Raw genomic sequence first — 23,968 nt, 5'->3', positions numbered from 1 at the left:
TAAAGTATCTTATCTCTTAGATATACACACTGGACTACTTGAGTAAGATGATATATGGGATTTGTATTCGCATCCCACCCACCTGAAGGAAGAGGAAGAGGGAGAAGATAAAACGGAAACAGTTAACATATCAGTATTTGCTCAAGATGGATGATGACTACACAAGATCTCATTATTCAGTTTTACTTTATTGTATACCTGAAAATTTCTGTAATAAAATCTTTAGAAGTACTATAACAATCTAAACCACTATAAGCAATTTAATAAAAACAAAATTACACCTTGAGATCATTTATATGAGGTCATATATAGGATGGTTCTGTTGTACCATGAAATGATTCTGCAGTCTTTTTTTTTTTGAGACACAGTCTCGCTCTGTCACCAGGCTGAGTGCAGTGGCACAATCTCGGCTCATTGCAACCTCCGACTCCCTGGTTCAAGCGAATCTCCTGCCTCAGCCTCCCGAGTAGCTGGGATTACAAGTATGGGCCACCACACCCAGCTAATTTTTGTATTTTTAGTACAGACGGGGTTTCACCATGTTGACCAGGATGTCTCGATCTCCTGACTTCATGATCCACCCACCTCAGCCTCCCAAAGCGCTGGGATTAGAGGTGTGAGCCACCGCGCCCGGCCGATTCTGCAGTCTTTTATGTAGTTTTGTCCTTCTTCTGATTCTATTTATGTCCTCTATTTTATTCATTTTCAGCTATTAATTCCTTTGCTGTTATTGCAACAGCAAAACAGTTGGAAAAATTTAAATATGCTATATTTATTAATATTATAATTGTTATATTAATAAATTATGTAGTATGTAGAATATGGGCCACTGTAAGCATTGAATTACCATAAATTAGTAATACAAGTAAGTGCTTAGCACAGTGCTTGATATAAAGCTCATATTTAGTAAATCCTTAGTATTATCATTAAAATGAATACAAATAAAAGGATGTTACTCACGATGTATAAACATTTGAAAAACATTTATGTCAGGGATATTAATTTTCAAAGAAAATTATCATCTCAGCCATACTGCTTTCGATTAAAAAAAAAAAAACTACCATTAAAGCAGTATGGCAGAGGAACAGAAGTAAACATCCCATCATTGTATATACAAAAAGTCCAAAAACAGAAATACATACAAAATTCAGTATATGATAAAGACAACATTTCATAACAGTAAGGAAAGAACAATTTGTTCTGGTGTTTGATTCACTCTACTCATATCTTTCACTAAAATTATTTCCTGGTTGATTAAAATTACCCTTAAACATATAAAACAAGGGCTGGGTGCAGTGGCTTATACCTGTAATCCTAGCATTTTGGGAGGCCAAGGCGGGTGGATCATCTGAGGTCAGGAGTTCGAGACCAGCATAGCCAACATGGTGAAACCCTGTTTCTACTAAAAATACAAAAATTAGCCGGGCATGGTGGTGCATGCCTGTAATCCCAGCTACTTGGGAGGCTGAGGCAGGAGAATCACTTGAACCTGGGAGGCGGAGGTTGCAGTGAGCTGAGATTGCGCCATTGCACTCCAGCCTGGGCGACAAGTCAAGACTCCATTTCCCCACCACCCCCCAAAAAACAAATAAAACAAAATCATTGCCATAGAAGTAAAAAAAAAAAAAAAAAAATAGTGAATTTTATATAACTTTAGGTGAAGCACAATTTTCTAAGTGTGCCACTGAGGAAAAACACTGACTGAGAAAAGCTGATACAAAAATCTAAACTTCTGTGCATCAAGAAAGCAGAAGTCTAAAGGACAACAAACTAGGAAAATAAATGCTAACTAAAAGAAGGGTTAACATCTCAATTACAAAAGACTTTAAAATAGCAATGTGGAAAAGATAACATATTGGAAAAAGGTGCATAGGACATGAGTGAGCAATTCCCAAATGGCTAATAAGCATAACTGTTATGAAAAAATGTTCACTTCAACTAGAGTTCAAAGATTTAGTAGCAAGGATACTCCTTATACCACGATTTGGAAAAAGAGTAGAAACAACTTTAAGGTCCTATAATAAGGGATAAAGTTACAAATTCAGTAAGTTATCAAGTAATTACACGTTGTGTCTATAAACCAGAAACTAAAGATGACATAAATTTTTCTTTATAATGTGGATCAATGTCCATGATATTACTAGTAAGTAAAAAAAAAAGTAGATAAAACAGAGTAAATAAATAGCATTTGTGGAATGATTTCATTTTTATAAAAAAATACAGCTTTGTATAGAACACTATATAAACAATGATATAAAATGATGTCTACCAGATTATGTTCACTGCATATCTGAGAGAGTGAAACAGAAGATGGGGGAAGCAGGGTACCCCATTTTTTGTTTAACTTGTTCTATAATTATATATAGTAAACAAATATGGTTTTCCTAACAGGAAAAATATGTTTTTGTCTTTAAGAAATGACACACAAACCACTATTTTATTCTAATATATAAAAATTAGAAATAGTAAACACAAAATAACCAGAAGACTAGGAAGTGAAGAACTCCTGGTCTTAACCTAGTGCCTTAACCTCTCTCCTTTTTAAAACTGAAAAGGACCAGGAGTTTGTTTACTCCTGAAAGAAATAGGCAAAAGTTACTGAACAAAAAAATAGCACCATAGGATTGCTTTTTCAGTGCTATTTATTTGCTCAACAGCTTGTTGCTTCCCAAAGCTATACAGAAAGTTCATTATAATTCTTATGCTGCTGATTCTTGTCCCATGGATGAGTTAGTGCAAACAGGCAATCATTGCCTCTCCTGGTCCAATTAACTGTCTGGCTTGGCAACTCTGTCAAACTGAAAACCTTCATGGCTGAAACAGTTATAGGAAAAGTTCTAAGGTAAATCTGGGTAATCCAAAATGACAGCACTAGATAAGACAGGATTCCTGAAGGGTGACCTTAAGTTTCCTGAGAAAGTTCATTCCTCACATCCTGTCATACTCCCACCAAAGCACGCTTAGTCAAAGGAAGAAGTGAAAGCCATCAGAAGTCTTTTCCAGAAGATTATGGAGAACCTTTCCATTAGTCACAATACATGACTAACAGCCTTGAGGAATCTAGATGCTTTGAGAACACTTTCTAGTAATTCCAGGGCTAGAAAGTCTCTGAACTTCAGAATAAGATATAATTTTTGTATTACTGTTTACAGCTTTGTCAGAGAGGTAGGTCATAAGACAATGGCAGTCTCGTGGAAAAGATGGCTATGTACACTAGTGAAGAGAACAAAACCACCTTACTCTTATGCTACCAAAATCTCTCTGAAAATTATCTACATTAATACTAAGTAGACGGCTAGTAAGATATGTTAATGTAAAAAGAAAAGAAAAACAAGTTGTGATGTGTGGTGATAGTGGTAATAAAAACGATGTTAACGTATCAAGATCCAACAAAAAGACTTTCCCATTTCTCCAATGAAGAGAAACATTAAATATCTGAATCGAGTGAGCTAGCAGAACCAGGAATAGAACCCAGGACTAGCTAACTTCTTGCTGTAACAGCCATTCTATTAAATTATTTATCAACAGAAACTACATGAAGCAGCACTAAATTGAAAAAAAACAAGGAAGGCCAATTAGGAACAGGTATTTCAAAGAAGAGTCTCTGACACACATCTCCCTCCTTTTGTTCCTGTAAAGTACTGGTCATACTGTACAAATTGTTTTCGTATGCCTGAGAAATCATATGGTCCAACCCTCTGACTCTAGGCAGAACTGCATATAATCAAGTAGCAAGAACAACCATGGGGCTCTGAACCCATAAAAACAGTGAACAGAAGCCACTGTTAATTTCAACAAATTTCTGAATGAGGACAAACAAATGGAGGACTGCTGACTGATGAAGCAGGGCAATATAAATTACAGCCCATAATACTTACCAGAAGGCTGCAGCCAAGCTAGAAACCAATCTGCCCTCTAAGAACACATAGGCTCTTCAAGAGGTCTTCCATGTAAAGATAAATCCCCTTCCCTAAAGCAGAAACCTGATAGTCAACAGCCCTGCCTATGTATACAGAAGTCCTAATCAACTTTTCTGTTACCTCTTTCTTAAATAGAAACGAGCTGCACTTTACTGTATGCATGGCAAACATCTCAATTAAAAAATTATATGTATAGATATGCAATCATCACCAAAAAATATCCGATAATTAAATTCAAAGTGCAGAAACAAAAAACGAATCATTCATATCCTCAGAGATTCAAGAAGCTATTGCAACCACAAAAAGAGGAATGCAAGGAAAAATATACCAATAACAAGAAATAGGGAGGCTGTATGGAATGACGTGCAGAAGCCAGAAAAGCAATCAGTCAGAGTAGAACAAACAAGAAGACAGAGGACTGCAAAAGAGAAGGGTCTAAGACAAAATAAAGTTTACAGATTTGATATTATGCTTAAGGAACAGGAATAATATAGGGGCATGATAAAGACACACATGCAAGAAAAAAAAAAAGGCAATTAAAGAAACTCCAGGGCCAGGTGTGGTAACTCACACCTATAATCTCAACACTTTAGGAGGCTACGCAGGCGGATCACTTGAAGCTAGGAGTTCAAGACCAGCCCGGCCAACATGGCGAAACCTCGTCTCTACTAAAAATACAAAAATTAGCTAGGTGTAGTAGCGTACGCCTGTAATCCCAGCTACTCAGGAGGCTGAGGCATAAGAGTTGCTTGAGCCCGGGAGGCAGAGGTTGCAGTGAGCCGAGATCATACCACTGCACTCCAGCCTGGGCAACAGAGTGAGACTCCGTCTCAAAAATCAAAACAAAACAAAAAACCTCCAGAAAAAGAAAAGACACTATAAGAAAGAAAATGTAATCATTTGCATTATATTGGCCCTAAATATTTACACAGTCATAATATGCATAAATTTTACAAGCCAACAGTTGATAGAATAAGAAACAAAGGCATATTATTTCAATCTACCATGATAATGGATATAGGAACAAAAACCTTCATTATGTAACTACACTGGAAAATAGGAGACAGAAGTGGGAATGGTGGGTGTATGAACGAAACTTCTTATAGCAGATAGTTAACAGAAAAAGTCTATGATAGGTAAATTAATAAATAATAGCATAAGAATATTATTGTTCTTTTTTGGAGACAGGGTCTTGCTCTGTCACCCAGAGTGAAAAGGTTTCAGGCTGGAGTGCAGTGGCACAATAACAGCTTACTACAGCCTCAACCTCCCAGACTCAAGCAATCTTCCTGCCTCAGCCTCCAAGTAGCTGGGACTACAGGTGTGTGCCACCATACCCAGCTAACTTAAAAAAGTTTTTGTAGAAATAGAGCCTTACTATGTTGCCTACGGTGGTCTCAAACTGCTGGGCTCAAGCAGTCCTCTCGCCTTGGCCTCCTAAAGTGCTGGGATTACAGGTGTGAGCCACTGCACCCAGCCAAGAATATTATTTAGAGATATGGCAGCCCAGTCATGTCTCCAAATCCATGGGAGATTGGTTCCTGGGCCCCTGTGGATACCAAAATCCATGGATGCTTAAGTGCCTTACATAAAATGGTATAGTATTTGCATTTATACACATCCTCTTGTATACTTTAAACCATCTCTAGATTATTTATAATACCTAATGCAATGTAAATATTATGTAAATAATTGTTATATTGTTTAAGGAATATAGACAAAAAAAAGTCTGTACATGTTCAGTACAGACAAAACCATCCTTTTTCTTTTCCCCTGAATATTTCTGATCCGCAGTTAGCTGAATCCACAGATGTGGAACTCATGGACATGGAGGACCTATTTTAATCAAAAGAATAACTAACAGCAAAATCAGAGTTAAAAATTATTCCCTCTGAGAAGAAAGTCTAGGTAGGGAAGGGAGGAACCAGAGACAGCTGCTTTCCATTAAAAATTCTTTAACATTTAAACTGTGTGCTTTATTATTTTGATAAACTTAAAAATTATTTTAAAGAAAAAGGTGAAGAGAACTCTCAGAATCCCCAATATGTGATCCTAACGACCATCAGACACTTGCCTCCACCTTGATGGCACACCGTCCAATGGCCCGCACAGCTTTTCGAACAAAGTCAACATCCACCTCTGTAGCATATTCTTTCAGTTCTGCCAGAACCTGTTAAACCCAGGAAGTGGTTAATCATTAAGGATTCTCAAATAGCAATCTCACAGCCTAGCTTCTTTAAAGGCCAGACCTTAAGAGCTAAATCATCGGACAGAGTGAGACTTTGTCTCAAAAAACAAACAAACAGCTCCCCCTCCCCCGCCCCCTCCCCCTCTCCGTCTCCCTCTCCCTCTCCCCTTTCTTCGGTCTCCCTCTCCTTCTTTTTTCGGTCTCCGTCTGTTGGCGAAGCTGGACTGTGCTGCGGTGATCTCGGCTCACTGCAACCTCCCTGCCTCGGGCTCCTGTGACTCTCCTGCCTCGGCCTACCGAGTGCCTGGGATTGCAGGCGCGTGCTGCCACGCCTGAAAGGTTTTTGTGTTTTTGGTGGAGACGGGGTTTCGCCGTGTTGACCAGGCTGGTCTCCAGCTCCTGGCCTCGAGTGATCTGCCTGCCTCGGCCTCCCGAGGTGCTGGGATTGCGGACGGAGTCTCGCTCACTCAATGCTCAATGGTGCTCAGGCTGGAGTGCAGTGGCGTGATCTCGGCTCGCTACAACCTCCACCTACCAGCCTCCTGCCTTGGCCTCTTAAAGTGCTAAGATTACAGCCTCTGCCCCACCGCCACCCCGTCTAGGAAGTGAGGAGCGTCTCTGCCTGGCCGGCCGCCCATCGTCTGGGATGTGAGGAGCCCCTCTGCCCAGCCGCCCCATCTGGGAAGTGAGGAGCGCCTCTGCCCGGCCGCCCATCGTCTGGGATGTGAGGAGAGCCTCTGCCCGGCTGCCCCGTCTGGGAAGTGAGGAGCGCCTCTGCCCGGCTGCCCCGTCTGGGAGGTGAGGAGTGCCTCTGCCTGGCTGCCACCCCGTCTGGGAGGAAGTGAGGAGCACCTCTGCCCGGCTGCCCCGTCTGAGAGATGAGGAGCACCTCTGCCCGGCCGCCCCGTCTGGGAGGTGAGGAGCGCCTCTGCCTGGCCGCCACCCCGTCTGGGAGGAAGTGAGGAGCGCCTCTGCCCGGCTGCCCCATCTGGGAAGTGAGGAGCGCCTCTGCCCGGCCGCCACCCCATATGGGAAGTGAGGAGCGCCTCTGCCTGGCCACCCCGTCTGGGAGGTGAGGAGCGCCTTTGCCCGGCCGTCCCGTCTGGGAGGTGAGGAGCGCTTCTGCCCGGCCGCCACCCCATCTGGGAGGAAGTGAGGAGCACCTCTGCCCAGCCGCCCCATCTGGGAAGTGAGGAGCGCCTCTGCCTGGCCACCCCGTCTGGGAGGTGAGGAGCGCCTCTGCCCGGATGCCCAGTCTGGGAAGTGAGGAGCGCCTCTGCCTGGCTGCCACCCCGTCTGGGAGGAAGTGAGGAGCGTCTCTGCCCGGCCGCCCCGTCTGGGAAGTGAGGAGCGCCTCTGCCCGGCCGCCCAGTCTGGGAAGTGAGGAGCGCCTCTGCCCGGCCGCCCCTTCTGGGAAGTGAAGAGCGCCTCTGCCCGGCCGCCCCGTCTGGGAGGTGAGGAGCGCCTCTGCCCGGCCGCCCCGTCTGGGAAGTGAGGAGCGCCTCTGCCCGGCCGCCCCGTCTGGGAGGTAAAGAGCGCCTCTGCCCGGCCGCCCTGTCTGGGAGGCGTACCCAACAGCTCCGAAGAGACAGCGACCATCCGGAGCGGGCCATGAGGACGATGGCGGTTTTGTTGAAGAGAAGGGGAGGAAGTGTGGGGAAAGGAAGGAGAGATCAGATTGTTGCTGTGTCTGTGTAGAAAGAGGTGGGCATAGGAGACTCCATTTTGTTCTGACTAGGAGAAATTCTTCTGCCTTGGGATGCTGTTGATCTATGGACTTTCCCCCAGCCCCGTGCTCTCTGAAACATGTGCTGTGTCAACTCAGGGTTAAATGGATTAAGGGCGGTGCAAGATGTGCTTTGTTAAACGGATGCTTGAAGGCAGCATGCTCTTTAAGAGTCATCACCACTCCCTAATCTCAAGTACCCAGGGGCACAAACACTGCAGAAGGCCGCAGGGTCCTCTGCCTAGGAAAACCAGAGACCTTTGTTCATGTGTTTATCTCCTGACCTTCTCTCCACTATTATCCTATGACCCTGCCATATCCCCCTCTCCGAGAAACACCCAAGAATGATCAATAAATATTTCATAAATAAAAAAAATAAATTAAAAAAAAAAAAAAGAGCTAAATCATCATCAACTTGAGTCTGCATGAAGTCTGACCTGAGCAATGTTGGCTTGAGATGCCAAACGAATCATGATGTCCAACTTCTCTAGTTTAACATAGATGGGATCATTGTACTTCACAAAAAAGACTTTGATTTCCTGCTTCAAGATTTCAGGCCTAGGGTACACAGAAACAGAAGAAAGGAAGGTGAAGGCATATACTGATATACCCTTCTGAGACTGTATTAATACCTAATCTGTGCCTCTCTGCTCTCCTCTCGCTCCACTCAGGCAAAAAAAAAAAAAAAAAAAAAAATGCATAAACTTCCTCTATACGCATCTATTCTTATCAGTTCCACTTGGCAGATTATTTTTATCCTTTTTAAGCATCAGGGCACATGTTGCCATGAAGAACTGCTAGAACAACAACAATGTGGCTCTAAACTACAGCCTGAACCATATCAACCAGGCACTAGACAGTATATCAGAAAGAGACCCTTCAGAAAACAAACTGGATTGTGGAGCAACGCATGGCATTTATTATAGAAACACTGTGATATCAACTGTTAGCCTCCTGGTGCTAGGCAAGCAAGTTTTTCTGCCATATAACATTTTCATTTCCATATATTAAAAAGAGATTAACACTAACCTAATTAACATTGACATTATTAAGCTTAATGCAAAATTACAAACACTTTAATCAACACTTCACTATTTCCCAACCTTTTCTGGACAATTAAGTTGATGTTCCTCAGGGCGACATACTGCACTTCTGGCTCCCCAGACAGCAAAGTGACAAGTGGAGGGGCTAACTTCTTCAGCAGCATATTGTAGTAGTCAGAATCCTTAGGTAACAATTCTAGAAACTTCATTAGGACTTTTACCGCTGAAAGCACCACTGCTGAGTTGGCATGGGATAGCCGGGGAGTTACCCGCTCACAGATGCTGAGGGCGGAGAATGAAAATTAATATCATGAATTATAATTTCTTTGCTGAATTCATTCTATAAGGTAATATGTCAGAGTCTAATGGCCAAGTATCAAAAAATTAAAGAATTAGTTAGAAAATCAAAGCTCCATGCTTAGGTAAAACTGGGATCCAACAATGCAGAAGCCTCATTCTCAGCAAACTACAGGCAGAGCAGGGACATCAGAAGACTTCAGGAAACCAGCAATAAGGGATGTTCAAACTGGAAAGAAACTAGCAATACCCAAGACACTTGAGCTCACACCATTTACCTTCTTGTTTTATAGTCCTCTTTGTCTCCCAATATTATGTTAGGGCTCCCTGCCTCTCAGCCCATTTCTACTCATCCTACAGGAAGTCAAATTAAGCATTCTGAGAGTTATTTCATAGGAAGAGATAGCAACCCAGTTGTGGCTGAAGATTTCATTGTAAGATACAGAAGGAGGCAGGTTGGTAGGGAAAACAATCCAACCTCCTCTCTTAAGGATAATGAGAATAAGGGACTCTCTGAAAAGGGTTTGTTTTTTAAATAGCAGGACACCACTACTATATTTTCCTGTCTCCCCCCTCTCCTAGCCCCTGCCACCTACACTTACATGCCTCATAAAATGGTAGATATTTAATTATCTGTTGAGGGTTCTTTAGAAATTAATCCAATTTTGGTAGCTTGGGCAACACGAGTAGCTAACTTACTGTATTAAAGAAACAAGATAAATAGGCTGTGCTTCTCTCTTCCTCCTATTCCTGACTTCCTTTGGGTCTTTTTATGAATGCCTCCTTCTCAGTGAGGTCTTCCCTGGCCATCCTTTAAAAAGAAAATACAACCCCTCACCCCCAAATGCCCGGCATTTCTTAGATTTCTTCTCTACTTTACTTTCTTGTTAGTACTTATCACCATCTCACATATTATACTATCTATACATATTATATATTATATTATCTATACATATTATATATATTCCTACCCCCATCCTTCAGAATAAGTGATCCCAGAGGGCCATGACTTTGTTCACTGCTGTATCCTCAGGGCCTGGAACACTGCCTGGCACACAGTATGTGCTTAATAAATATTTGCTGAGTGAATGAATGAATGTGATGTCAATGGCCAACAGAAGAAAATAAAATTCTCAGTAAAGTTATTTCCAGACTATATTTGTACTTTCAATGATGGAAACAAACTATCAGAGTGAGCTTTAGTTCAGTCTAGAGGGACAACTTCCCAGATAAGTGAAGATCACTTACATTCTAGTAGCTTGGAAATCAGCTTCAGCCAGACCAGTTCTTATATACCATAATTAAAATATACCAACTTTAATGAAGAGCCAACATTTCTTCAGAAGTACTTTGCCTAGTACAGTGCCTGCATATACAAAATGCTCAATAAAAATTAGGGATAATTCCAACTTTGTAAACTAAAATGTATGTATGTGTAGATGAAATTTAGTAGTCAATTTCTAATAACCAAAGAAAATTTGCAACATTACATGGTAATAGGCTGAGCAGAACAATCTAGGTGTGCCTTCTAAAGTCTTCAAATTCAGACTGACATGGTTTCCATATCTACTGGAAAGCAGGATATATTTTGCTGACTTTAACATTCTCTCATACTGAATTATATATACAGGTCAGCTCAATAACTAATATGAAGACAATTTCTATATATCTAATAGAATGAAAAATCTGTTACCCCAAAGACAGACACTCAATAATCTTTGCTGACCAAATGGCCAAGAACTGTGCATGGGAGACGTAAGACGATAAGAGAGATTTTAGCAGAAGTAACTGTATGAAAAACATACATTTCTTAGAAACAGTTTTGCATAGTTTATTCTACCACCTAAAATATTCCTAAATCCAGTGAGAAAATACCTTGGAGATAGCAACACCTATCCCAGAAACCACTGACCTTCCTCAACAGATTTATTCTAATAGCAGACTCCAGAACTTACTGAATCAGGCAAGACTACCAGAAAGTAGCCAGGAAAACAGACTGACCTCTGAGCCTCCCGATCATCTTTAGGGTTGTAATTAGACAGGCAGTCCAGGATGAAAATCTGGCCCCATTCAGTGCATTCATTCAGGGCTGTCAACAGCTTATTAATGTTCTGTGGGTTCAGATCAAGTAAGTTGCTGTTTGGGTGAGACTCACTGATTTCAGATAATGCTGCTACGGCATTAGCCACCACCTGGAAAAGAAGGGGATATGACCTTGATTCACCAAGAACAGTACAGCTATAGACAAACACTTAATCAGCCTTCTCTGGATCATTTCACGGATCTCAATTCATAACCATTCCTGAACATTTTACCTAGTCAGACAGAAACAAATAAATCACTTCAAAACATATATTAAACCACCAATGATATTATATATAGTGGTAAGGCAACCCAAAATTAAAACAATTCATATATTAGCAGAGTCACACGTTATTTAATGGTAAAACATACATTAACCATGTTAACAGCACTCAAAACTTTCAAAATCAAGACATATGAACAGCATATGAAAAATGACAGTCTGAATATGAAATACGTACATTAGGCAACAGAGAGAAAAATCTAGGCCAAATAATCTTATAGTTGTGTAGCTGTATATGTATGGGTTTGGGGGAGGTGACACCATTAATCATACTACGAGTCTTAGAATTAAGAATATGTGGGCCTGAGACCCTAGTTCACTAGTATACAATGCTGAGAGAATATCTAATCTCTGTGAAATTCAGTTTCTTCATCTGAAAATGAGATAATTTAATCCACCTCACAGATCAGTTTCAGTTTAAGGATAAGATCAGATGACATATGTGTAAGTGCTTTCTACAAAGCCTTATGTAAATTTAAGGTGGCTGGTTATATTACCATAATTCATCAAGTGTAAGCTACAGTTTTTCACATTAACACCTTTGAAACTGGGTTGCATTTTATAATCAATGGCCTGTCAGTTCAATAGGAAGCATTTTTCTTCCTTAGTAATACAGAAAATAATAATACATCTTATAATCAGTGGCATTAAAGATTCAACAAAATACAGTATTTCAAATGTATCCTTTCCGAGTAGGCAAACATCTCGGCTCACTGTAACCTTCATCTACTGGGTTCAAGGGATTTTCCTACCTCAGCCTCCCAAGTAGCTGGGACTACAGGTGCACGCCACCATGTCCAGCTAATTTTTGTATTTTTAGTAGAAATGGGGTTTTGCCATGTTGGCCAGGCTGGTCTCGAACCCCTGACCTCAGGTGATCTGCCTGCCTCAGCCTCCCAAAGTGTTGGGATTACAGGCGTGAGCCACCATGCCCGGCTGAAAAATTGCTATCTTATATTCGAAAGTACACTTGTATCCTGACTCACAGACCTGGGAATCCATTTAGCTGCAGGAAGAAAAGTCAACACTTTATCAAAATTACAAATTAATTCTAAGAAATCTACAACGGAAGAACATCTAAAGTCATTTAAAAGTTGCAAAAATACTAAAAAAAAAAAAAAATGCATACATACAAAATACTATATATTGTGGCCTTGTACAAGTAAATTTAAGACCATGTTTTGCAGTGAGGCTCCCAGATGCTGACGAAAGATTAGCAAAGTGAGGCTGAATATAAATACTCTCCAAGTATAAGTTGGCTGGGCGTGGTGGCTCACGCCTGTAAACCCAACACTTTGGGAGGCTGAGATGGGCAGATCACTTAGGTCAGGAGTTCGAGACCAGCCTGGCCAACATGGTGAAACCCTGTCTCTACTAAAAATATAAAAAATTACCCAGGCATGGTGGTGCGTGCCTGTAATCCCAGCTACTCAGGAGGCTGAGGCAGGAGAACTGCTTGAACCCGGGAGGTGAAGGTTGCAGTGAGCCAAGATCATGCCACTGCACTCCAGCTTGGGCGACAGAGTGAGACTCCATCTCATAAATAAATAAATAAATAAATATTCTCCAAGTATAAATGAAATGTGATAGGAGACAGCTTCAGCAATTATATATATCGGAAATATTTTCAAAAATGTAAAACCATTGTTAGTTCTTACTGAAGTCCCTTAATAAAAACTTGAGAAATTAAGAATTGTATGATTATCATTTTGCTAGCAAGGGAAGAAACATAATGACTACAATCTAGCTATTGATTTTAGATAAATGTCTAGAGAATGTGATTTATTTAACAAATAATATACTTACAACAATATCCATTATTATGTAAAGGATAATGATGCCACAAATGCAATCATCTCAAGCTATACTTTGGTGATCAGAACAAAGATGCTAAGATGAAAAATCAGAGACTCACTTGGTAAATATGGTTACAGATATACTATTTTATTCTTGTTAAGACAAATCAGGAAAACTTATCTAGCCCACCTACTGGATGGTAACATGTATGAGGCTCTTTTCTGACTTAATTTTTGTTTGCTAACTCTATCATCAAGCATGAGAAAAGCCATAAAGAGAGAAATAATAATCCTTTCCATGTCCTTCACATGCAAGAAAGATATTTTATTTCCCTTGCACAACGTACTTAGTTGACCTTATTATAGTCTAAAGAATCAAAGTATCATATCAGAAGGCCTGTTTTGATTTATTGCTGCCAACACATGCCCAGTCTTGGTTACCAGTTGTCTGAAATAAATTACCACTTCTGTCAGTGAAACCCTTTTCATGTTTAAAAAAAACAAAAAGATTAAATATAAGGTCTAGTAATAGGAAATATAGACAAAGAAAACGAGAGAATGGGGAGAATTAAAAACAGCAATGGGGAGAAAAAGAACAGAAGGATGCTAAACAGAATGAACAATTAGAAATCCTCTGTTATTATAGGCAACTGGAAATTAAACCAAGTGTATAATGCACCTAATGAAGTGTATGGTCTGATGTTTAAATAGGCAATTGCCACTTATCATGACATTAAAACAAGAAACGAAATGGAGAAAAGTAAGTCTAATTTAAGGATCCAGAAAGATCAGATTAGAGGATTGTTTAGCAAAGCCTGCACAAATAAGAGAGATCACTGCCAAATGGTGACCGTCCAGAGGAGATGCTATCCTACCCCTCTATACCAAAACTCTAATGTTTCTCTAAAATTTCTTGAAGTTCCTTCCATCCTATCTCTACACTTTCATCTCCTAATCTCCACAGTCAGACTGTTACATTTTTAGCAACACACTGAGGCAGGCTCACCAGGCAGCACTCTCAGTTTTCCTGGTCCGTAAGCCGAGTTTCTCTCACTCTTCAATGAAAACTTAAAATAAATCAGTCGCACTGAATCTAAAGTATCTTAAAGAAAAAGATGGACTTTGAGACAGCAACTGGGTGGCTAGAGTGTACAGGACAGAACTCACTTGTCAATGTTTATACTGTTTCTTTGGAATTCTGTACTATGAATATATATTGTTTAGTTTTTAAAATAAACTTTAAAAATAATAGATTGAAACTTAAGATTTACTTCCTCTTCCTCCAGAGTCTTCTCTAGACAATAATATCACAAAAGAACAAATCCAACCCTTACAATAACTGCCTTGACTCACCTGTATACTAAGATAAAGGTGTGCTTCTTTCATTTGAACTATTACTTTGATTTAGAACTGTTAACACAACTATGTGTAACACTTCTCCTGTCAAAAAATTGGCATTTCTCTTAGGAAATACTGACACAAAGAGAACAATGGTCTTTTAGCTACCATTTCAGAAAAATTAGATTTCCAAGAAAAAAAATTGCATTTTTTTAAAGAGACACGGTCTCACTCTGTCGCCCAGGCTGGAATGCAGTGGCACTGATCACAGCTCACTGTAATCTCAAACTCCTGGACTCAAGTGATCCTTCCACCTCAGCCTCCTGAGTAGCCAGGACTACAGGCTTGTACCATCACACCCAGTCAAGTTTCTTAATTATATTTTTAGAGATGGGGCTGGCTATATTGCCCAGGCTGGTCTTGAACTCCTGGTCTCAAGTAATCCTCCCAGTTTGGCCTCCTAAAGTGCTGGGATTACAGATGTGAGCCACCATACCCAGCCAAAAAGGGGGGTTTCTAGAGAAAGTTTCGCTTTAAAAATGAATTTTTAAATAGGATTTCCTTGGGGTTTGTTTGGTTGGTTGGTTTTAAGAGACAGGGTCTTGCCTGTCACCCAGGCTACAGTGTAGTGGCATAATCATATAGTTCACTGTAATCTTGAACTATCAGATGGGACCACAGTGCATGCCACCATGCCTGGCTAATTATTTTTTTTGGTAGAGACAGGGGTCTCACTATGTTGTCCAGGCTGGTCTCAAATTCCTGGCCTCATGCAGTCCTCCCATCTTGGCCTCCTAAGGTGCTGAGATTACAGGTGTGAGCCACCATAAGGTACCTGGCCTACAAATAGGGTTAAGAAACCCTAAGAGAGCTTCCTCAGCACAAGTTGATTTATAAAAAGCTGGCATCTAGGTTACAAAGGGACACATCTGCAGCATTAAAAAAATAAATCCTTGGCCGAGCACGGTGGTTCACGCCTGTAATCCCAGCACTTTGGGAGGCTGAAACAGGTGGATCACTTGAGGCCAGAAGCTTGGGATCAGCCTGGCCAACATGGTGAAACCCTGTCTCTAATTAAAATACCAAAAATTAGCCAGGCATGGTGGTGCATACCTGTAATCCCAGCTACTCAGGAGGCTGAGGCACGAGAGTCACTTGAACATGGGAGGCAGAGGTTGCAGTAAGCCAAGATCACACCATGGCACTCTAGCCTGGACAACAGAATGAGACTCTGTCTCCAAAAAAATAAAAGTAAAATAAAAAACTAAAAAAAATCCTTTATTCATCTTGCCTCCCAATTACGGTAAATTCTATTCTTGGGGAGACTGCAACTAAACATTCCCCACCCCTCACATCCCCTCAAAGAGCTAACCCAATTATGTATACTTTACAGATATAGATATTAAACACAAACATATATATATAAAAGCAGCATATGTAGATGTGTAAAATCATACTCAATCCTAGACAATCTTTCTCTGCCTTAATTACAGACTTCTCTTCAATATGATATTTCCTTATGGATCTGTGGAGTCTGCTGATTTTTTTTTTTTTTAAATAGAAACAGGGTCTCACTATGTTGCCCAGGCTTCTCTCAAACTCCTGGCCTCAGGCAATCTTCCTGCCTTGGCCTCCCAAAGTTCTAATATTACAGGTGTGAACCACCATATCCAGCCTGAATTTTTGATGATAAGCAATTTGTATTTTTACTTACATTATACTAATAGAATGAGTTTTACAGAGATAAAAGACTGGAATAGCTAAAATGTATTGAACATTTACTTTGTGCTATTAATCCTCACAACAACTCTGAAGTAGCTGCTACTAAAAGCCACCTATTACAGATAACAAAACTGACTTAGAGAAGTTCAGTGACTTGCTTAGGGTCAACACAGCCAGAAAGGGATTCCTGCTTGAATCTGAACTCAAGGTCTACACCTGATTCCAGTGTCTGAGTACTAATACTTGGTCTCCAGCATTTATAGAGCTTCCAAGACTTGTGAACTTCAACTAAGGGAAGGGAAAGAAGATTCAGAGTAGGGGAGGATAATATAATCCAAACATTATTTCCAGCAAAGGTGACATGTAGATTTATATACAAGGAGAAAAATGTATTCTTCTACTTTATACATTTCAGAGATAATCATATCCTGACAGTACTTAAAGAAGGAAAGATTTACTACCTAGCTATAAAATATGATTTATGATCTATACCTGTCTTACATGCAGCAGCTGAGGATAATAAATTTGACCTCATTTTGCTAAAAAAGGAGTGAGCTGGTACAGTAGGTATGGTTAGAATAAAAACGACCCTGTAAAAAAAAGGACTCTCCAAGGAAATCTAGATATAAACTGGGAGTGGAATATCACACACATAAGCTCACTTATGAGGAACCTCTCACCCATTTCCCTGTCCCTTAAGATGATTTTCACCCTGCACTCTAATTTCACTCATTTTCATGGCCTTGGAACCTAAGAAACTTACCACTTTCCAGTTCAGTGACTTCTTCCTGTTAAGTAAATTACTATTTACAGGATTTTGATTTCCAGCAATGACCTTCAAGGTCACACACTATAAACAAATTTATGCTTCATTTTTTCTTCTCAATTTACAATTATTTTGGCTGGTATCCCTGAAGACTTGAATAAAGTGAAAGCAGTAGAGTAACTGACCAAAACTATTATGAGGAAATACACAGGTGGTTTACATATTTTTGCTCTCTTCTAAATTAGCAATGGTTTAGAATATTGCTATCTCCTTTACAGAATGACCTCAAATGACATGTGAGGCACAGGACAACATATTTGTTCTCAGAGTTTCAGTCATTATTATCTCCTCAAGGAGATAATGACTGCAGTACCAGTCAAACAAGTAAAACGTAGGGCTTATACTTTAATCCAAAACACTGTCTAGAATGCCAACTGTTAATATGCGTGCTACATTACAATCTAGAATATTCAATTTTTTCCCCATCTTCTTCCTTAGAATGAGAAGTAAAACTACCTAGTGAGCCAACACATCTCATTATGAAAAGAAAGTCTGATTACATGGTAACAAGGTTTACAAAAAATAAAATTCATTACTTAAGTGGTTTAAGATACGATTTAACAAAATTCAAGTACTCTCAAAGCCAAAACACTACAAATAAATATCGATAAACAAATAAAAGGCATGCCTGTAACCATCACAGTTATTTGGACCATAGCCCCTAAAATTCATTAAAGCAAGCTGCAACTTGAACAAAACACTTATTATCACACCACTTATGATCTCCCCATTTCTGAGAGTAAAGTATATTCCCCAGCCAAATTACAGCCTTGAGGTCATCTTAAAGTGACAAATGAGCCTTGATCTACTGGTAAACCACCAAAACAACACACAACAGATCCAGCTTTCAGGAAGTTGCTGTTGAGAACTACTTTAAACGTACACCGTTGAATAATTACCTTGTTAAAGTAGTAAGTAGTACTCTTAGTAGATTTAGCTTCATTTGTGGGTAAGTTGCCCTCAGAGCTTTAAAAAATTTAATCTTTAAAATTCTTCATCCTAAAAGTTTTAATCTTAACCTTAAAATTTTAATCTTATAAAATTAAAAAGTAAATTTTGCCACTGAAATACTAACCCTTCTAAAATTATTAATATCCGGCACTACAATCACTGCACAATATAGAATATATGTTTCTGCTGGGCATGGTGGCTCACGCCTGTAATCCCAGCACTTTGGGAGGCTGAGGCAGGCGGATCACTTGAGGTCAGGAATTCGAGACCAGCCTGGCCAACATGGTGAAACCCTGTCTCTACTAAAAATACAAAACTTAGCCAGGCATGATGGCATGTGCCTGTGCTCTCAGCTACTCAGAAGGCTGAAGTGTGAGAATTATTTGAGCCCAAGAGATGGAGGTTGCATGAGCTAAGATTGTGCCACTGCACTCCAGCCTACATGACAGAGCGAGATTTTGTCTCTTAAAAAAAAAAAAAAAAAAGAATATGTGTTTGTTATTATTAGGGGCTTACTCCATATGAGGACCAGTATTAAGTGCTTTGCAAGCCCTCTGTCCTTTAATATTCACAACAATCCTACGATAGTAGCACTATTTGTAATCTCCACTTTGTAGATGAGGATACTAAAATTTAGAGACACCACACGTTTAAGAAATAGCAGAACCAGGATACAAACCCAAGTCTATTTGGTTCTAGAGCCTGAGTTTCAACCACTATGCTATGGTGACTGGATGAAAAATGCCATTTCATGGTTGTAAAGCACTTTTCTGTTTTCAAGCTACCTTCAAACAGAGTAGACTGATGCATTATAAAAGGAAGTGACTAAACGCAATTTGGTATTCCGGACTGAATCCTGGAATAGCAAAAGGACATTAGTGTTGAAACTGGTGAAATTCTACTTTGGTTAATAGTAACATCCCAATGCTAATTTCCTAGTTTTGGCAAATGTACCACGGTTAAGTAAGATGTTAACATTAGGTGAAACTGACTGAAGGGTATATGAAAACTTTCTGTACTGTCTTTGTAACTTTTCTGTAAATTTAAAATTGTTCCTCTAAAAAATGAGGTATTTTGGCAGGGCGCAGTGGCTCATGCCTGTAATCCCAGCACTTTGGGAGGCTGAGGCGGGCAGATCATGAGGTCACGAGATCGAGACCATCCTGGCTAACATGGTGAAACCCCCCATCTCTACTAAAAATACAAAAAAAATTAGCCAGGCGCAGTGGCCGGCGCCTGTAGTCCCAGCTACTCAGGAGTCTGAGGCAGGAGAATGGCTGGCGTGAACCCAGGAGGCGGAGCTTGCAGTGAGCCGAGATGGCGCCACTGCACTCCAGCCTGGGCGACTGAGCGAGACTCCGTCTCCAAAAAAAAGAAAAAGAAGAGATATTTTTTAAAACCTAAGTTCATAATAATATAAAACGATGAAATTATTTTTTAAAAGTGAAAATACACAGAAAATTTCCACAAAGCACACTATAAAAGGAAAACAAAAAGTGTTTGCTTTCTCTATAAGTAGAGACAGAAATACACTCAGACCAACTGGTGGGAAATTCAAGAGCTGGGAAGTTGGCCTCATACCAAAGCAGCCCCCAGTGATTCCACTTACCCAAACTTCAATCCTGCAAAAATTAACAGCAGCTCCTTTTTTAATATGAAACACAATTTGAGGAACTCAGATACAGACTGAATGTATTACCTTCAATGTTACTCTTATCAAGTGCTCACCACATACTGACATTATCATATGTGCCTAAAATTCTACCAGCTCTAACTCCTTCATGGACATTTGATATGAAAAGTATTATACATTTTAAATTTCATTTATGTATAATATTTTAATTTTGTAATTGTTACTTACTAATATATATTTAAGATAACAACAATCCTATAATTAACCTACTAAATTAAGTGAAGTCATGAAGTTTTTCTATGCATTCTGGGCCTACCTTTAATAGACAGTTTAACATAGCTTACATGAATACCAAATATATCCTGACGAAAATCTTCCTTGAGCTTAGAAAGAGATCTAGACAGATGGCATTTTTCAATATTTTATCATCTTAGGTTGACAACAAATCACCACACAAGTAAACTTCCTAATGCCTAAATGAAGATTATAACAACCGGAAGGTGCATAATGTTAGGACATTTCCTCAAGAATAGCTGCAGTTTATTAAGCGTTTACCATATATCAGGCAAAGTTTAAAATTTTAAATACATTATTCTTTCATCTTCAAAATAATTCACTAAAATAGGCATTATTACCTCAGTTTTACATATAAGACAACTGAAGCTCATTTTAAATAACTTGTTCAAAGCCACATTTCTAGTAAGCAGCCAAGCCAGGACTCAAATAGCAGCCACTCTGGCTCTGAAGCCTCAATGCTATTTCCATAATCCAGGGTTTCACAACCTTGGCATTACTGACATTTACTGCTGGATAATTTTTTGTTTTGGGGGGACTGTCCTGTACACCGAAGGATGTTGAAAACTTCCCTGGACTCTACCCAATATATGCCAGTAGCACTCCTCCCATCAGGTTTGACAACCAAAAAAATGTTACTAGACATTGCCAAATGTCCCCTGGAGAGTAGAATCACTCCTGGTTGAGAACCACCATCATAATCCCATGCTCTGTCTACGTGCTGGCTAGCACATAGTCAAATTACATACTGCTTTCGGAGAAGAAAAATGGTTTTCAAGCAAAAGTTCAAATTAAAAGAAGCTGGAAGTTTAACTACAACTTTTGCTAAAGATTGTATTTGGCCTGAATTGAGGCTATTCTGAGAGCATGCTGCTTATGCAGAAGAACACTTAACAAATGAGAATTTTTTTTTTTTTTTTTAACTAATTCAACAGTTTGTAATTTTGCAGAGAGGACAGAACAATGAAGCATAGGTATTCTCATGGGCAGCTGTGAGAGTGATAGACGGTCTGGAAGAGGAAGATCAAAGGGGCTAGGCAGTAAGCCAAAGGGACTTACGAGGACTGAACCGAAAAAGACAAAAAGCAGGCCAGGCATGGTGGCTCACGCCTATAATCTCAGTACTTTGAGAGTCTGAGGCAGGAGGCCTGCTTTAAGCTAGGAGATTGAGACCAACGTGGGCAACAAAACAAGACCCATCTCTACAAAAAATAAAATAAAATAAATTAGCTGGGCATGGTAGCATATGCCTGTAGTTCCAGTTGCTTGGGAAGACTGTTTGAGCCAAGGAGTTTGAGGCTGCACTGAGCTATGATCAAGCCATTGCACACCAGCCTGGGTGACAGAGCAAGACCAGGTCTCTCAAAAAATAAAAAGTAAATTTTAAAAATAAACAAAAACAAAAAGCAAAGCACATGTGGTGGGGCTGTCAAGGGCATCTCTGGAGTTGCAAATTCTAATATACGTAAGTTAACTGAGGTTTGAATACCCCTATATGCCTCTGAGAGCAAAAAAGAAAACCATAGTAAGGAAGCTAGAGAATACTGTCATTCAAAAGTGCATATCTCAATAAAACAAGTCACATACCAAAAAGATACACATTTTCTTGCAAATATATACTTGTGACATTTGTAAAAAAACCACAAAAGCTATTTCCCTATAGCTCTAAAATGTTTCCTTATTCTGGATGGAGGTTTACCTTCAAAATAATGAACTAATAAAGTCCACATCTGACGACAAGTTTAACTCTAATTCCCTCGGAACAGATAGTCTGTACAAATAGTAAAGGAATCAGAACCTTTTAAATTAATATTGTAGCAATAATGTTAACCTCTGCCTAATACCTACTTCATAATTACAGTAGCAGCCACCACTTATGAGCTCCCATAAGCCAAGCACTTTACAGGGCGCTTTTCATGCAAAAGCTCAATTAATAATCCAAACAACTCTCTAAGATAGTAGCCTTCATCTTCCAGGAAAGGAAACAGACTTGGGTAAGTTAAACAACATGAACATAAAGCTATGACTTAATAGAGTGAGATTTTTTTACTTCTAAATTCATCTTTTCTCTCTTAACTAGTATTTCATCAAAAGTTAGCTTCAACTAAACTATAAATGGTAAAACAACTGCAGGAAAGTAAGATGTATGTGATTCTCCGCAAAAGACAGGAAACAAAACTATGGTAAAGCTTTGTTACCTGCAGCAAGGCACAGTGTCACTAAGAACCAGATTTGAGGTCAACATAACACCAAGAATTTTCAGCTCTCGATCAACATTTATCTCTCATATTAGAAGATTTCAAAGTCATTTCTGCAGATATTCTAGTGACTTCAAATCTAGGATGCCCTTCTGAAGTGAGCTACAAGAAAACTACTAAGGCACACCCCCCTGGAAGCATTCATTCTTTTTTCTAAGAGAATCTAATCTGTGCTGGTGCAGTGCTGCCACCATGTGGAGCAGCCTCTGAAAAAGTGGAACAAAATCACTCCTCAAGAGCAGTAAAATAAGGACTCATATCCATCACTGGAATAAGAGGATTGAGATTTCTTTTTTTTTTTTATCTTTCGTTTTTTTCTTTTTTGAGATTTCTATAATGAAGCAGTGTTCAGATAACTCAGTCTTTATGTATTAAAAAATGTAAACACTTTGAGAAAATGAAGCAGTTCTGAGTGTGTGTGTGTGTGTGTGTGTGCACATACACATTTAAATTCTTTTACTTTTTATTTTTTTTGAGACGGAGTTTTGCTTGTCACCAGGCTGGAGTGCAAAGGTGTGAGATCTCAGCTCACTGCAACCTCCGCCTCCTGGGTTCAAGTGATTCTCCTACCTCAGCCTCCCAAGTAGCTGGAATTATAGGCATGCACCACCAGGCCCAGCTAATTTTGTATTTTTAGTAGAGATGGGGTTTTGCTAGGTTGGTCAGGCTAGTCATAAACTCCTGACCTCAGGTGATCCACCCTCCTCAGCCTCCCAAACTGCTGGGATGACAGGCGTGAGCCACCACACCTGGCCTAAATTCTATGGTATACATTCATCCATGAAGGTAGTAACCAGCAATGGAGTTTGGGACTCAGAACTAGGTTGGGATCCTAGCTGCATTACTACTAGCTGCATGACTTTAGGAAGAGTTCTTCAGTCTGAGTAAACATTTCTTGACCTGTAACATGGAATAACCTCTGCTTCAAGGACAGATGTGAGAACTAAGTGAAACATTATAAGTAAAAGTATCTACCATTGTGCATGGCATAGAAGGCACTTAAATTTAAGTGTTCTAATGACAGTTCTAATACTCTAAGGTAATAAGTAGGGAATACAGTTGAGATGAAAAGTATAAATTCAAAATCAAAAATAGGTATGTATCTATGTGTGTTGGCTACCTCTTAAGCCTAAGCTTTTCAGTTCTTCACTAAAACAAGAATGAAGAGCTCAAAAAATGATTTTAATATGGGTATGTGTAACAGAGCCAGGACAAGAGTAAGGCAAGTGAGGCACTCCAGGCACAAAACTAAGGAGGCACTCTGTTCTCAGGCTTGTGAGGTACAGAGTTCGCACCTGAGAATGAGTGTCTTCTTAAATTTTACACTCCAGGCACCTCTTTAGGCTAAGTCAAACAATATCAGAAAAGTTCTGCTACTGAGTTGTGACAAAACAGCAAAGATCTATTTAGAGAGCAGTTGGTCCAATAATTTGCTATCTAATGTTGACACCCTGCTCTAGGAAAATCTATAAATAAAGAGACAACAAAACATGAGGTATTCCTGAAACGGTTTCTCAAAAATATACCAAGTAGCTTTAAATTTTCTCTAAAAGTCTCCTCAAAAATATTTATGAAAATCTCCCCAAGTCACGTTTTGATTTGTTGTAGTAA

The 23,968-nt window shown here is 39.7% G+C and overlaps 1 protein-coding gene across 12 annotated transcripts in view; it reads right to left on the bottom strand.

Moving 5' to 3' along the window:
- The window catches only part of AP2B1 (adaptor related protein complex 2 subunit beta 1), a 150,128-nt gene that overhangs the window by 92,411 nt on the left and 33,749 nt on the right, over positions 1-23,968 (bottom strand). For all 12 annotated transcript variants that reach the window (XM_054455969.2, XM_054455958.2, XM_054455975.2 and 9 more), the window contains 4 exons: positions 11,176-11,366; positions 8,938-9,159; positions 8,272-8,392; positions 5,995-6,090 (listed from right to left, as the gene is read on the bottom strand). In XM_054455969.2, the coding sequence (XP_054311944.1) occupies positions 5,995-6,090; positions 8,272-8,392; positions 8,938-9,159; positions 11,176-11,366 (630 nt within the window). The remainder of the gene's footprint in view (positions 1-5,994; positions 6,091-8,271; positions 8,393-8,937; positions 9,160-11,175; positions 11,367-23,968) is intronic.

Source organism: Pongo pygmaeus, chromosome 19 (assembly GCF_028885625.2).
Source record: "Pongo pygmaeus isolate AG05252 chromosome 19, NHGRI_mPonPyg2-v2.0_pri, whole genome shotgun sequence".
Taxonomy (NCBI): domain Eukaryota; kingdom Metazoa; phylum Chordata; class Mammalia; order Primates; family Hominidae; genus Pongo; species Pongo pygmaeus.
This window is presented reverse-complemented; position numbering and strand designations above follow the sequence as displayed.